The sequence below is a fragment of the Cyprinodon tularosa genome, unplaced genomic scaffold, assembly GCF_016077235.1.
Source record: "Cyprinodon tularosa strain WSP-4 unplaced genomic scaffold, ASM1607723v1 ctg342, whole genome shotgun sequence".
Classification (NCBI taxonomy): domain Eukaryota; kingdom Metazoa; phylum Chordata; class Actinopteri; order Cyprinodontiformes; family Cyprinodontidae; genus Cyprinodon; species Cyprinodon tularosa.
This window is the reverse complement of record NW_024039055.1, coordinates 1,095,673-1,112,636: the sequence shown is the minus strand read 5'-3', so window position 1 is coordinate 1,112,636 and position 16,964 is coordinate 1,095,673. Positions and strand designations below refer to the sequence as shown.

The following is a 16,964-nucleotide window of genomic DNA, read 5'->3' as shown; positions in this document are numbered from 1 at the left end:
TGATTTAGAATCATATTTTTATTTTTCATCAAAATATGATTAAAGTTGAACAACATCACAGTGTACCAGCTTTCTCTCTGACTTTATGCTATACTGTATAAAACAAAGTCCTTATATTTAATAGAAACATTTGGAATCCTAAGCCATTTACAAACCTATGAACACTAATGTAGATTATGTGACATTCTGTACCTCTGGAACTGACCATCCCATTTAAAAAAACAATTGGATTATATTGAATCTCTAAAAAAAGAGGAAGGAACGTGATTTATTGCATCTAAATTAATAATAGCATGTCTAATTGTTTTTTTTTGTTGTTGTTTCTGTGTCACAGTTTATGTACACCCTGGTAGTTTGCCTGATACTGGAGCTGCTGGGAGGAATATTGGCTCTGACGTTTCGGAACCAGGTAGGCTTTGAAGATTTACTGAGGAAGCCTTAGTCTGAAATATTTCTAAAGCCGCAGATCAAATGAACAGGAATAAGTTGGTCAAACTTCAACATGTAGAAGAGATTCAGATAACATACAAACTTTATACAAACCAAAATGATTATCAGTTGTATGTTATCAGTGTTATTTGCTTCTTGACATTGTTGTATTGTCTTTTTCATTGTAATATCCTCTCCTAGATTAGTTTCTCTTGTTTTGTTTTATAATCTGTGTTCTTTATTGTCCAGCCGGTCCAATACATCCTTTAGTTTTCCTGCCAATGATTAGGATGGCTTTCCCCACAACCAAAAACAACTGCATCAATAAACAATCCACTGTGTATGAGATGGAGAAAACATATTTCCTTTATTGGATAGTTCATTGTGTAAGAAGTACAGATACTTAATTGAGAAACCAAAAAGGGAACATTTATTACTGGAAAAAACACTGGTAGGATTTGATGTTAGACACTGGCTAAGATTCATAATGACTCTGAATTCAGAAGCTTCTGCCTGAAGAGAAAAACACAACCAACAAAATAATGAGGTAGCTGACTGAGAAGAGGAAAGGGGACAGAATACAAATTGCTTAAGATCCAATGTGAAGACTCACCTCAACTCTGTCCTATGATGTGTAATGTCAAGGCCACATTCAACACAGCTGGAAATGTTCAAGCATTTGGTGCATCCATTTGCTGATAAGCTTTATGGAAAGATAGGTTTTTATTTTCAAGCTGGTTGGGCACCTGTCCACATGGCCAGCAGTGCCAATGCATGAAAACTCACCTGCCCCTTAGCACTGAAAAGAATCCATGGCGTATTATAAAGAGGAAAATTGGATTTTTGAGCCATCAAGGGCACTAATTAGAGTGGGGTGATTTCCTCCAGGCTGTGCTGGTGAACTAACTTGTGCAATATTCTAATATAACATTTTTGGTAAGTAACAAAATGTTGGGTTTTCTTTAGCCCTGAGCCCCAATCACCAAAAAAAAAAGTTTAAATAAAAACTTAAGTTAATAAAGTCTAAATAAAAACCCTAAATAAGTCTCTGACGATTTATTTAGAAAAATCCCATATATTTTAGTGATTCCATTTACACATGGTATTTTACTTATATTCTTACAAATTATTTGATCTTTTTCAGTAAATTTTATGTTTTTTAAGATACATCTGTTAAAGCAATATTTGCATAGACGCCTTTAACTTTACTGTTTATTGATACATTAGGCATATCTGCGCAAAATTTGAGTCATTAATTCTATTTAACCATGTGAAAACATAGCGCTTGATGATGAGGGTTCAGAGTGCAGTTCAATGTTTAACAGATTGTAAGCTTGCTGTGTTTAATACGACCACTCCAGCTCCCTTTTCCTCAGCAGATTGTGACCAACAGATGTGAGCCTTTAAAGTGTCACATTGACATTTTTCAGCTGGGGGGGGGGTGATAAGTCACCTTCATGAATTGACATTTGGCTGTCCTGACTGAAGATTGTCTACTTCACTTATATGACTTTCAAATACCAACATTTTTTGTTTCTTTTTTTCCAATAGACTGTAAAGTTGCTGAACAAGAACATCAGAAGGGGCATAGTGAACTACTACGATGACCTAGACTTCAAAAATATCATGGACTTTGTTCAGGAAAGGGTAAGGTTATGGATTTTCATCATAGGGTTCAGCACATATAACTGTTTTAATCCTAACTAGGGTACACAAGTGATCCTGGACTACACACTACAAAACCATATCTCATTACAGGAAAATTGCATATTTATCTCTAAATGCAGGGTCACTGGTGTACTTGAATGTCTAAAGCACTGGACCAAAGAAATGGTCTGAATAGTTTTGCTGCTGCTGCTCTCAGAGCCACACTGACAGCCTGAAGCTGTAGGTCTTTTTTTCTAGCTCTTATAAAGCACAGGGAGCTGCACTGCCCAGACAGGGCACACTGATAACACAATGAAACTACGCATTGGTCTGCAACAAGTCCCTCTGATTGGCAAGTACAAGACAAATGCTTCTTCACTGGGCTATCTAAAGGGATTCATTCGTGACCAACACCTGGGCTTTTATTAAACTAGCATTTAGATGGTTCTAAGCCAGATTGTATTTGGATGAATTAGCTTAAACATCCAGGCAATTAAAAAGCACACAAATGCCTTTGATTCAAATGAACCAGTCAGTCTCCCTCAGTAAAAAATGTGTATACACCACAACATTTCTCTGTGTGATGTTTAATAAGACGAGGTGGTGAGTTTGATTTTCCTCCATGCTCACAGCTACTTCAAAATGAGTCATCAACCTGACATTTCAGACCATTGAAAGAAGGTATATGCTCAGCCAGTTCCTGCGCCACTTTAGGTGACCGTTAATAAGATTAATTTTAATTTTAATTGCCGGAGTAGCTGGCTTTTGGTAAAAGCTGCAAATTGATGCTTCTCCTAACAAGATGACCTGCTGGTTTTCTTTTTACTGTTAATCCTTTTTGAGTGTGGGATTAAAGGAATTTATTCCTTTAATATTTGGCCAGAGATTTCTTTTGTTTATAGATGGGAAAATGCTTAAATGGTCCAAAGTTTGGCCTAAACAGAAAGACACAACCACACTGGATATTAATACAGATTAGCAATTTACAAATGAATAGGCCAAAGATCAGAGTCAAACAACTTTTTATTATTATCTAGTAATAGTAATACAAGGTCAGAAACTTTAAAAGTTTGGATAGATATTAGAGCGCAGTGGTTGGGGGGATCGACTGGAAGATCTTAAAATTCCTTCTTATTTTATGATTCAATTTATTGAATAACATTCCATGCATGTTATTTAATTAGCAGCATTACTCTGTTTTTAGTTGTATGCTATATAATCCTTAGGGAAATCAAGCAAACTTCACTGGTCCAACCTTACCTAAAAAGTTGATCTGTATCGACCAAGAAATGTCCAAAAAATTAAAATCAAAAGACCATGAGAACATGAACAAGGCAGGACAAACTTTCCTCTCGCAAACAAAGATTTTAGTTTTATATTCAAAGTGACCAACAATATGGCAAATATAAAAGCAAAAGATATCTTGCTGCAGCCTGAAATATCTTTTTGTTCAGGAATGTTTTTCAAAATTGTCTAAAATAGATCCAATTTTCTCTTTAACTCTTGCAATTTAAGAAAGGAAACGGATCCATCCACAAGCTTTTTTAAATGTGCCTTTCAGTGTTAAAAGCTTGTCTATTGTTTCTTTGTGTTTCTTTTTTCCCTTTTTTTAACAGCCTTCTGTCGCAGTGTCATAGTTGTGTTAAATGCAATGTTCGAATGCAAAAAGTAGAAATGCTCATCAAAATCAAAAGTTCAGGTTATAACTGTTTGCTAATGCCGATGATTTTTGCATTCATTCATTCATGTTTTTCATCCTACATGCAAGTAAGTGATTTTTACAAGAGTTTGCTGAAGACCCCAATTACTCTCGAGACCTCCAGGTGTGCTTTGGCAAAAACTGGACAGGAGGTTTCCGGCCTCAGGCTGTGTGGTCAGACAGAAAGCTAAAGCACACTACTGTCTCTGAACATTTAAATTAAAACCTCACATTAGAATCTCTTAAAATGTACAACTCAAAAAAAAAAAATCCCTGTCATTCCAAAAGAGGGTAGATGTAGACCAGGTGTGGTCCTTCCATATTTACTGACAAACCCCAATATCAAGTTATTTATGTATTTATTTTACTAACAAACTGTGTTTTGGTTGTATTACAGTGCTGTCTGCATGATTTAGTTATTATTTTTATCAATTTACTGAACGTTTCCTGAATTCTTGCCTCAGTGTCTAATGGTGCATTCAGACCAAGGACAGTGTCCGCGGTGATTGCCATGAGTCCTCCAGGTAGTTCACTGCTCTGAATTTCAGATGCACACTGTTTATTCCCTGGACCGTGTCATCGAATAGGAGGAGCTTCAGCTGCGTGCTGATTTGTTTTTAAGATGTATTCATTTTTAATTTTGGCTGATGACATCACCACCCTAGCAGATGTTAGTGCTGCGCTTGTTTCCTGATATAAAGTTATTACATAACGTCACAATTCATTCCTGTTCTGGTATTGAATATAACAGTGGGAATGTTAATCGTATTTAGTGGCTGGAAGGATTGTTTAATATTCAGTAAATCACCAGCCTCCCAGACCCTTCGCTTTGGACCTGCCATTACCCCTGACAACCCTGTAGCATGTCCTGTCAAGATCTCCCTGTCAGCATTTCACAATAAAAATACAGATAAAATTTAACTTTTAAATAGTTCTCTATGCATCAATTTTTGGAAAAGCCTCAGAAATAGTGAAAAATTACTCCGATTTGGTTCATACAGAGCTGTGTCTGGATGACTGTTGGATTTGGTGGTACTTCCTTCCTACCCAGGCAGGAAGCAGTGATGCTGGGCAGTGGGCAGTGACAGACCGGGGTCTGTACTGGAGGTAAGGGAAGATGATGAACAGTGGCCGCTTCCCAGCCCTTCCGCGCATGGTTTATACAAAAATTCTATGTGAATCCACTGCACTGGCTGGAGACACCTCGTCTGGCCTGAACATACAATAACACCCTTTGTGTGGCACCTTCTTCTATTTTAAGTGAGACTCATTTGAACTTTGAGTCAGTATAGGCATTTTCTGTAAAGGAATCTTGTCACTTTTGTTTTTCAAATAGTTGGTATAGCAAAGCTCTGGCATGGGGGTTAGTTGTCCTTTAATATTAATTGGTGTTGGAAAACAGAGCTTTGGAGCTTTTTTATCTTATTCCCTGAAGTCTTTGACAACCGAACCAGACAAATAAAACATTCACATTGAGACCCAATCATTCTGTTCCGGTTTATATGAACAATCCTGGAATCAGGATTCTAAAAAGAATCTCTGATATTTTATGTGTATACCTTTAAGAAACAAGCAGTAAGTTTTAATTAGAAGTTCAATATACCGGTAGACTAAGAATAATGCTATTGTTTAGTTTAATCTTAGATAGAAGTTTAAAATGGTAAAAAAAAACACCATAGCAGTTGTTGATGGTTAAATACAATGCCATGCTCTCTGAACGAGTTGGCCGTTCCATTTGTTGCCCTGAAGGGTTAGTAAAGATGTGTAAATATTAAAATCAGGGGTATCCATGTCCTAACTCGTATGGGACATGCATTTTTTGGGTTTCCCATATAAATAAATCAACCCACTACATGTTGTGCAGCAATCTTTATACATCACATGCAACATGTCCACTTATTTTACATTGTATGTACAATGTACTTAATGTACATTGTACATACTCTTATTGTACAAGAAAGTTGCACAAGTAATTTAGGGTGGAATCTTTGAAGTACATTTCAATTGTGCTCCATGTCATGACAAACCTCAGCACAATGATTTAAAAATAAATGGAACAGGTAATGGGTAATTAATAATAGGGTATTTGAAACCTATGTTTAATTAAAGAAATGCTAAAACAAAGACTAAGGAATGGTTTATGACTGGATGAAGCCAGTGAAAGTTGGTTATTTTTTGTATGGTTGGCTGTGGCTATTTTGTCCTACATGTTTGTTTTTTCTGATTTGGTTGTTTGTATCTGCTATTGTTCCTTCTCTTTAGCCTTTTCTTTTTGATGCTGTATGTTTTGGACCAAGTTCTCCTACAGTGAGAGTAATTTAAAGTTACTTAATATAAGTACTTAAGGCAATGCCTTGACCTTATAATTGGTGGTTTAACTGAGCTCTGGGAGTTTTTAGAGCATATATATATATATATATATATATATATATATATATATATATATATATATATATATATATATATATATATATATATACAATGCTTAACAATTCCTGTAATGAATGAATACCACAATGAAAGAAATAATGTGTCATCTAAACATTCCTCACTTAACAATAAAAGTTAACAATAACTCTCAACTCCCAATATTAGATGATACTCAGCCTCAGCAATAAACGAAATAGCAAACATATCAATAGACTTTACTTTCGGAGTCCAGGTGGCTTTTCAGATCCCTTGCACCTCCATTGGACACCGAGACATATGTGCACAAGGCCTCCCATTTGCCTCGACCCGGTCTGAAACCGGGGAAACTCTTTTGTAAATTGTCTAAACATACATTTGCGCTTTTGCATGTTGTTGGCGTACTGACAGCCACGCAATCTATATTCTGATTAAGAACAGGGCTGCCCGCACTGACCCGGCTCAGGGATTACGTCACACGCAGCGTCGTGCTCAGTGCCCTAGCGCCTGTAAATTTAATGGTCCAATTAAGGTAATTTAAAAAATCAGGACATTTCCTCACTTTCTAAAAAAGACCCGGGACGCCCGGGACAGGACGTGAAATACGGATATGTCCCGGGAAATACGGACGTTTGGTCACCCTACATTAACGCACACACTCACAACTAAGGAGAATTTAGAGAAACCAATTAACCTAACAGTCAGGTTTTTGGACTGTGGGATAGAGTCCTGCACGGGTCGAACCCGTTAGGATGATGATATCTTCAATTCAAATCTGAACCCAACCCAACCCGTTGATATTTAACCCGCAACCCGACCAGTTAACACATCAAGTAATAGGCTATAGTACGCTGCGCTGCAGAACAGCGCCATTAACACTGCAGCAGACGTGCACTGACTGTGGCCTTTTTGGAGGGAAGCCCACACTGCCGGCAGGGCTTTCAGCTACAACAAGGGTGACCCCAGTGCCTGATTAATATAACATTTCTGATGTCCATAACAACACACACGCATAAAAAAAAAAAATCACCAACTACCCGCCCGCACTAAAAAAATATCAGCCCGACCCCGCGTACCCGTTTATTTTTATTTATATATTTTTCACCCGCAAAAGAGCATTTTAGCGGGTGACCCGTCGGGGACCTGCGGGTACCCGACCCGTTGCAGGACTCTACTGTGGGAGGCAGTCGGAGTACCTGGAGAGAACCCACACATGCTCAGGGAGAACATGCAAACTCCATGCAGAAAGAATCGAACCCGTAACCTTGTTGCTGCAAGGCAGCAGTGCTACCCACTGCGTCACTGAGCAGCCCTTCACACATATATCTTTTATTTTTTCTGTATTTTTTTTTTTTCTTGTTTTGTTTTATTTTGTTTTTTGTTTCACACTGACATGGTAAACATGCTCCAACCAATAATAATGCTGCCGTCTTGCTGCAGGCATTCCAATAATATGCTTCTTTTTTGCTTTGGATAAGTTTTTGTTTTTTCTCCATTCACACAAAACATGTTAATTTATGTCAAAAATGTCAATGTTGATCTCCTCTGACCAGAACACCTTCTTGTATGTGTTTTCTTTTTTTGCTGCATGGCTAAAAAAAATTGCAAAGTTAACTTCCCTTCTTTTTTCTTTCTTTTTTTTTTTACAATGAATCTCTTCTCACGATAGTGTGAAATGGTTTACATCTCTAAGTAACACAATTATTAGTAGTGCTTGTCAACAAAATCTAACACTTGAGCAATAAACCTCTGCAGCTCATCCATAGTTGCTAAGGGCCATCATGGGAACTTCCAATGAATATGCTTGAGGATAACAATGTCCAGATAGATTTATATTTATGCTATATTGATGACAGCAGGCACATTGATAACTTCAATATCTTCAATGTAACTGGATATCGTTTTGTCCCCTTTCCCAGCTTTAACATCTTCTACCACTCTCACCCTCGCAACTAGTTTTCTAAAAGGGAATATGCTTTTCTTTTTTTTTTTTTACCTGTTCACGGCTATATTATGTTGCGAATTATGATATATTTTTAGAATATTACAAATTGCTCAAAGTAGTAACTAAATGTATTGCTGTGGTTCTTTGAATTTTAAGGAAAACAGGCCTGTGTCAGGACTATGATGGTGTCATTTTCCTTTGTTTGGTTTTTACAATACAACAAGCAGGTGCATCTATCCATTGAAGATCAGACGGTAGGAAGCAGTGTCTGACATTTTTTTTATGTCTTAGGGGTTTTTAGAATAGGGTTTTGAAGTACACAATTGGTCCCTTCAAAAAGGTACACCTCTCTACTTGGAGACAATAACGTGCCTTCACATCACAATAATGCCTCTGAGCACATGTTATTAATTTCTGCTGTTAAGGCAATACGAAATTGGCATATTTAACTGTTGTTAGTGTCATTGTTTGCTCTGAAAGACATTGTAGAGAAAATCATCAAAAATGAATAGAGATGGCTTGAGTTAAATTGTCTCTAAATAAACTACAATTACTCCAAAGTACTTTTCAGCTGCAATTTTAAATGTTATTTTGACCTTCAATTTTCTAACATACCAATCTTTTGAAATACTCTGAAGATGTGCTAGAAAGCCTGGTGTAGCATTTCCATGCCTAATGCCACAGGGGACCTGTAATTTTCTTGTGAGTTATTTTGACAACGTGCCACCATTCTATTTATAAACCTTCCAAATAAATTGCATTAAGAATTATCTAACCATTCTAGAGCCTCAGATTATACCTTTTAACAGGAACTGTATTTCTGAAAGGCCCATCTAATTTATACACTTTAACTGTTGATCTTTAAAATGCCTGTAATGTGAAAACTTTTGAATTTTTTTGAATTTCTCCAAAGTAATATATAGAAAGTTTTGCTTTCCCTTATTCTAATGAATATATTTTAGAATGAATAGAGTTGTTATCACGGATATGTTTAGGCTTATATTGCACAATGTTGTTAAGGTTTGATGTATTTAGGGGGCACTAGTACCCTGTTAAGCATGCAATGGCGCCTGTCACTAACCTTATACCTGCTCTGCTGGTTGCAGCATTGTTGCCAACTTAATTTGTCGCAATATTTGGCAACTTTACAAACCTCTTACGACTTTTTTTTTTTTTAAAGTCAATTGTGAAAAATCTAGCGACTATTTCCTGTCTACAACCTAAAAGCACCAATAGCTCTGAGCTTACTGTCTTCAGCAAACAGTGAGTGGGTGAACCCTTCTGTGCTCCAAAACACTGACAGTGAGTCCGATGCAGCTGCTGTGGCCCCTTTCTGCACTCAGAAAAAGAAGAGCGACTCTTCTCTTTCCCTATTGAAAATTAGTCAAGCCGCCCTGAATGTAAATTTTATATAACATTTTTTTTCCTTTGATCAGATTGCATTAAATGGACATCTGTGTCCTTGGCAGGCGTAGAGCTAACAGAACTGGCAGCGTTGTGAGGCAGGGGCTCAAACACGTAAAGCTGTAAGCCTTCTACACCAAACAAAGCTTCTGCCACCCTGGCGTCCTCTTTCACAACTTCATCCCCACTTTCCTCCTCTAAATAAAAAATGTATGACGGAGGAGACTCATCCACAATCTCTGACACAAAACTGTCCTCCTCTTCCATGTTTCCCATTGGGAACCTACTAGCACTAAGTTGCTAACTGGTTAGCTAGATGAAACAGCCGTTTCCCTACAACTTTAAATCCTACATGAAGGACGGACTTCTATGTGTCAATAGAGAACTTTAAATCAGAGACCAGAAAAATCACACATGGGGGTTCTTCAAGGCTCCATTCTGGGGCCCTCCTATTTAATATCTACATGTTCCCTTTTGCTCAAATTATAAAAAACAACAAGATCAGTTACCATAGCTGTGCAGAAATTACAAAGATTTAGATCACAATGTCACCCGGTGACTATGAACCCATCAGGCTGTTGGCTAGATGCTTATAACAGATCAATATGTGGATGCACTATAATTTTCTCCAACTGAATAAAAAACAAAACTTAGGTATCAGGCAAAAGAATGAGAGATACTCTATTATTATTATTTTTTTTAAAATCTGCATTAAAATCTCTAGGTTCAATGGCGAGAAATAGACGCTTACCTTTTGTCTGTTGTCATTATGACATGTCGAATCGGTGCTCCACTTATAATGGCTTTTCATACTTGTTACGCACATGCTAAACTCGGAGTGGTCCTACTTGAAGTTGATTAAACTAACTCACAGCAACCTTCATGAAACTGAGTCCCAGGCTAGATCAATTCAGAGTTGATGTTTGAATCTGAGTTTCTTAAACCTGCTTTGTGAAACGGAGCCCTGCTTTTAGCAAGTTTTTATCTTTATTTACTTTTATTCTGCTTTTACTCCATTTCCATTTTATTGGTTAATTCATCTAAAGCACCTTGAATTGTCCTTGTACTAAATTGTGCTTTACAAGTAAACCTGCCTTTGCCTTTAAAGAAATCTAAAAATGATATGTCTTCTCTACTTAAATTATCAGAGAATATGTAGTGTGTAATATAAGTTAATCTGATTAACTTAAATAAGTGTGATTTCTTTGATTTTTGTTTCCTTCCATTTAAATTCAAATGTTTTAGAGTTGGCTCAAAATAATATTATGTGCAAAAAGTTCTTTAGCTTCTCTGTTAATTTGCACCAGGGTTTAGTTTTTTTTGTTTGTTTGTTTGTTTTTAATTTACCTCACTGTCTAAATCCTTCCAAACTAGTCAGGTAATGGAGGACCGAGATGACTGTGTAAGCACTGACCTTCACACAGAGATGGTCAGTAAGGACAAGCTTTTGACTCTAGGAAGACATTTATTTGCTTAAATGTTACGTGCAACAGATCCTGAACCAATTTTCACAGTTAGAACCTATTAAATCCCACTTTTTGTAATCTTTGAGCGAACATGGTGACTCAAAAACCTCTATTGATTGAAAATCCTGGTCATTCAATTTATTCTGGCTCTGCAGCTGCATTCAATTTATTGGCCTCAAAAGGTTGCTGAGCCTAAACCTTATTTTATACACCCATCAACTGTAGCAGGCCAAATCCGGGTTTAACAAATCGAAAAAGGTTTTCCGATACTACAGAGTCTAATCCTTTTCACCCTGAGCAAATCTATGTCCATTTTTTTATTGCTCTATTTTTATGTGTTGAGGTTTCTTTGTAAAAAGTCATTTAATGTCATAATCAAACCATGGAAATCCAGAAGTGGTCTGAAGAGAGACAAATCGTGGGGTTGAAGTTCTTTTTAAGGTGATTTCAACAAATATTCCCCTCATCAGTTTCCTGGAGCTGGGCTTCTAATATTAGACCTGGAGGACTCTTGATTTATTGGTTTATTAAATACATTTATCAGATGGGAGATGAGTTGAATCCTTGCTGCAGCTACCCATCAGTCAATTGGCCTAATCCTCTTCAACTTCTAGCTATTAAGGGTAATTACTGTTGCTTAATGACACATACTTTATGTTCACATTATTCTAATTCACAAGTTTAAAAAATGCTGTCGAAATAGATCTGAATCTTCTGATATAAAAACATATTATTTGCTATCTTATGTTTCAAAATGTATATGTACATAACCCTAAACATACTGGACAAGCAGCAATTTTATCAGTGGTGGAATATTATTTTATACAAGATGTATTGGAAAAAATCAAACTACAGTGTCAATTCTGAAACTTTATTGAAACCAAATGAAAATGATACCCTTCTAAGGGTTTCTTCAGTGAGTTGATGCATATGTTGATAGCTGTAGGCAGGAAGGATATTCTGTAGTGGTCTGCTTTGCACCAGGTCTGGAGAGGCCTTATAGGATTCTTGGTAGTATCATAATACATACTGGCATGGAATCAGTCACTACGAAAAGACTTAGAATGTGACAGCTTTTATTGTCATTTTGTATACACAGTGTTACAAAACGGAATTTCGTTTTGTACAGCTTTCAGAACATTTCTATCCCATAAAGCATAAAGTGCAGCAGTGGTCAAATGCAAACAGTGTGGGAGAAAAAAAAATCATGCTGCAAAATCACATTGATATGGAAGTTTAGAATATTAATATATATGTTACAAATATGCAGTTTTTTTGGTTTGGTGTTACCAGTTTGATGCAGAGTCTGTGACATGATTAATAGAGTAATAGAGTTTTACAACAGTTCAGCTGTCTGATGACTGTGGGGAAAAAGCAGTTCTTAAATCTGCTGGACCTGCATTTAATGCTGTGAAGTCTCTTCCCAAAGGGCAGCAGGGAGAACAGTCCATGGTGGGGGTGTGAGGGGCCATTGATGATGTTACGGGCTCGGGACATACATAGCTGGAATAAAATGTCTTTTATGGAGGGAAGAGGAGCCCTGATGATCTTCTCTGCAGTTCTCACTACTCTTCTCACTTTCTAACAGTTTGAGATACTGCAGCCTCCACACCACACAGCAAGACATGTGGTCAGAACGCTCTCTATGGTGCTTCTGTAGAAGGTGGTGAGTATGGATGGCGGCAGGTGATGTTATCGTTAGTGGAGCTGTTATGAAGCTGTACTAAAGCCACTTCTACAGCAGCAAACCGAATAAACACAGGTCACAATAGTTTTTAATGGTTGTAATTTATGAAGCACTGGCATGTAAGAGTTTTATAAGAGTACGACAACTGTTTATGTCAACATCTCTGCTTATAAAACATATTTGTCTCTGCTGCCTGGTTTAAGTCACTCTTTGCCTCCTATCTCACAGGAGTTTAGTTGACAAATTTCAAACTAAATCTAGCTCAATACATCCATTTTCTGGTAAAGTGTAACTTTGGAAGCATTTTAATCTGTTTATGTGAACAAGCCAAACAGTGCAGTGCTGAACTGATCAGCAGCTCAATATTAAGGTTGTGTACATATGTCTAGCTTAGTTTTATTGGCTGAGAGCTGAAGTAGTAAAACAAAATGGCTTAGCCATGTTCTTTATGTAGTCTACGTTATGATGCTACTAAATCAAACATGAGGACTAAATCAGAGGTCACAGATTAGTGAACCAAGGTCTGGATCTGGACCCACCTGCTGGCTAATCTGGACCCAACCGGATTTAAAACATTTATAAATTACCCCAGTTGTCTGACGACAATGTCTAATTTCACTTGTGCCGCTTCTCCTGTTTGTACGGTTAAGCCCTCCAGAGTGTCCGGGACCAGGCTACAAATTAGCCAATGAGCTGTGTCAGTCAGGGCTGCTGCTGCTAGATACTTTGAGACACAGCAGGCAAACCTTTGGCAAGCCGGGCGATGGGAAAGAAGGAGAAGACGATGAGAAAAAGTGAAAGAAAGTGTGGACTGCTGGAAGAACTGCAAACTGGTTGCAGAAAAGTGAAATGGTGTGCTCAAAGATGACCATGCATATTTTGAGTATGTTTGGCTCAACCTACTTCCGTGAAGCAGGATTCCCCACCATAACTATAATCAAAAATAAATATCGACCCAAGCTCGATACAGATCTGTAGCTGTGGTTTTTTTATATTATGCAGATTATTTTACTAAGTAATGTCAGCCTATTGAAAAGCATATCCATGTTTTGTACAACATTTCCACTCAGTAGTTGGTTTGGACTCCTTTGCAAGAATAACTGCATTGATGCGGAAGGCCAGGTTAGCATTATTGTGTTTAGCTGGTCTTGATCGTTAGATCTGTTGATCTTCAACTTCCTCTTAACATTACCCCACAGATTCTCTGTGCAGTTTAAGTTATAGGATATTCTTGTATCATTGTGGGAACTTGCATTGTGGGAAGGTGACATGTTTTAATTGACAAATAAATCTTTATCTCCATAAAGTTTGTTAGCAGAGGAAAGCATGAAGTGGTTCAAATTTTAATGGTAGACTTTGAACTTGATGAAACATAGTGGAACAACCCCAGTAGATAATAGGGAAGGCCAAATGATCTCTGAGTGATGTAACCATAGAGAACGCTCTTCCTCCAGACTCAGGAAGTTTGATTTCCAGATGATAGGTAAGATTTTATCAAATACTCATAACTCATAACTTTAGAAGAATGATCAACAGCTCAGCTTTGTTTCTGGTCTTTGATGAAAATGCTTTTCTAAATCTCTCGGGGTAAAAGTTTTATATCATGCTTGTTTGCTTTGTAAAATACCAACTATTAGCACATATATGATTAAATATTAGGATAGGAATATTTATTTGTTATAAAATATCAATGTTCTGGTACTACTGTTTCAAACTGAAAAAACAGAAACTGACCTTCACTGTGATGCTGACTCTGCTTGTGTGGTTCTCAGCCATTTCAAAGAAAAACAATTGGGCTCTTCTTTAGGATGGCAGAACAAAGTCGGAGATCACTACCAACAGAAAAACATATTTTTGTGACTTAGACAACAGCTAAAAAAAGAACAATTGCTGTTATTGTGCAGATTTGGTGCTAAAAGAATCATTTTGTTTCAATTTTGATCAGAAATTATTGCGCTCTATTTCACATCACGGCTGCTACTCAGACAAAGTGTGTGTTTGTTTACAGTGTGGGCACAGTGCGGTCATGGTAGGTACTTCCAGGAGGGGGCGGGTAATTGCTGTCCAATGTTAAATGATCAAGACCAGCTGTTCTTCCAGGGTATAGAGGAGCTGCTGCTCAGAGAGAGTTCCTGAGGATACCCAGACATGCATGTATCAAGTTATGCAACTTAAGACATGGTGTTGATGAAAGAATACCATTATCACATAGCTTAAAGTTTACAAGTAGATTTAGCATGATAAATCCCCCTTTAAGGACACTGTTAACACTAGGAAGGCTATAACTGCCATAAATGTCCTTGAAAGTTGTTAAATGAACCACCAGAAGATTGGGGATAAGGTTCTTATTTTGCCAGATTTGCCCATTTCCCCCCAGACTTCAGTGTTCTTACTTCTTTAACCGATGTGGGCACATGCTATTGATTCTTACACAAGAAGATAAGAGATTAGTAAACTGGTAAATTACTGAAAGGTGGATTGTTAAAATGATACCTCAGTATGAAATGGAGATATTGTTATAACTGTGACTTCTATGAATATACTGGAACTCACCTTAGAGAAGTCATGCAGTATGGTTCTTCCAGCTGCTTGGAAATGATCAGTTTAGTCGAGTCTTTAACCTTGACCCACTCAATCATAATATTACTTCATGGGTTCCCACAGGGTCAGCCATTCTTTCACTCTCACAGTGATCAGAAACTCATCACAGGGGCAGTTGACTTAAAAATACCTCACTCCTTCTGCAAATGATTCGTTTCTGGGAGATCAAAACAGCTGAACTTCTCTTTTCAGTAAGGGACCTCCAAGAGGTTTTTTTTTTTTTCTTGTAATAAGAGAGATAAAATGAAAGAAGATTGCAGAAAGGAAGGTTAATCTGTTCGACCAGCAAAGCCAGACGTTATCAGAGGATACCACTGTGAGATTTGATTGAAACATGAACACCAGTCACATCAGTTTAGTTCAAATGGTTTTTAATCTTGTTATGAGGTCTTATAGCAAAAAATACACCCTGTTTCAAGTCAAAGGTTGTTTTTATACTTTAACCTGATACAAATCGTCAAGAAACACACAACAGATTCAGATTAACAAGACATTAAAAAAAACACTTGCATTTATTGATCTGTAGCGGCTGTGAATAGCTCAATTATCTTAAATGAACAGAACCAGACCCTTCAATACAAGAGAAGTTGTCTGATTATTTGTTAACAGACTGCCAAGAAAAGCCCTTTGTTTGCATTAAAAATGTTAGTCACATTGTAAACAATTTAGAGATCTTTTAATCCTTTATTAAAAGAACCTCTTAGAAATTAGCCGTGAGGTCAGACTCATCAATACCAACAAGCTTGATTCACACACATTCGTCTTCATTGAGCATGGAGGACATTGTAAAGTTTTTACAGGTTAGGTAAATATCTAATAAACTAATAGGACTTGTTTGGAAGTAAAAAGCTCCCCTCTCACTGAAATGAATATGACAGCATGGCTTCTGGAACAAATTTATTTCTAAAGAGACGAGACCAAGTACGGACATTCTGTGATAAGAGACAGTTCTGTCTCTTATCACCAAAAAATCACTATTAAAATACAAAAATTGTTTATGAGCACAAACACCTCATAATACCTGCCAAGCATGTTGGTAGAAGGGTGCAGCCTAGGGTCTTTGTTTCTGGACACAGGCGTTCATAAAATGTGTGTAAAATTTATACTACAGCTAAAGCTCAGCAAAGTTACAGTAGGCCATGCAAGCTGTGTTGTTGGGTCTGAAAATGACGACATTAAGATACTGCTGCTCAATTTGGCTCTAGAGATTGTCAAATCCAACTTGACAGTTTTCTCAGTTTTTTCATCTTAGCTTTTTTGACAGATGGATAAATGGATATGTTTTAGAAACCGGTAAGTTTATTTGTCCCAAAATAAAATAAAATTCAGTTTTCTCAGTCTTTCCTAAAATAAAATCTACTCCTTCTGTCTCTAGTTCTCTTCTATTGAAATATTGGCCTGTGTAATTGGATGGAAAGCTGAGATAATACTGTGGCACACATACCTTTTTTCTCTGTGTTTACTTACAATCTGAGGCTGGTGAAAAGAAATTAATTAAGTGAGACGATAGTAGCTTAAGGTAAATAATTTGAGTGCCAACATTTTACATTATGTTGAAATGCCCTGCAATCATCAAGTTCCCCTATGTATAAAATGGTTGTTTTTAAAATGCTGCAATTTATCCAAGGATAAAAAAATAAGTTGTTGGAACATACAGTTATTAAATTTGCCCTTACTGTT

At 37.1% G+C, this 16,964-nt stretch overlaps 1 protein-coding gene across 1 annotated transcript in view; it reads left to right on the top strand.

Annotated features, from left to right (window-relative positions):
- tspan15 (tetraspanin 15) overlaps positions 1-16,964 on the top strand; it is a 71,225-nt gene that overhangs the window by 35,494 nt on the left and 18,767 nt on the right. The window contains exons 3-4 of the mRNA XM_038294616.1: positions 335-409; positions 1,981-2,076. Of these exons, the coding sequence (XP_038150544.1) occupies positions 335-409; positions 1,981-2,076 (171 nt within the window). The remainder of the gene's footprint in view (positions 1-334; positions 410-1,980; positions 2,077-16,964) is intronic.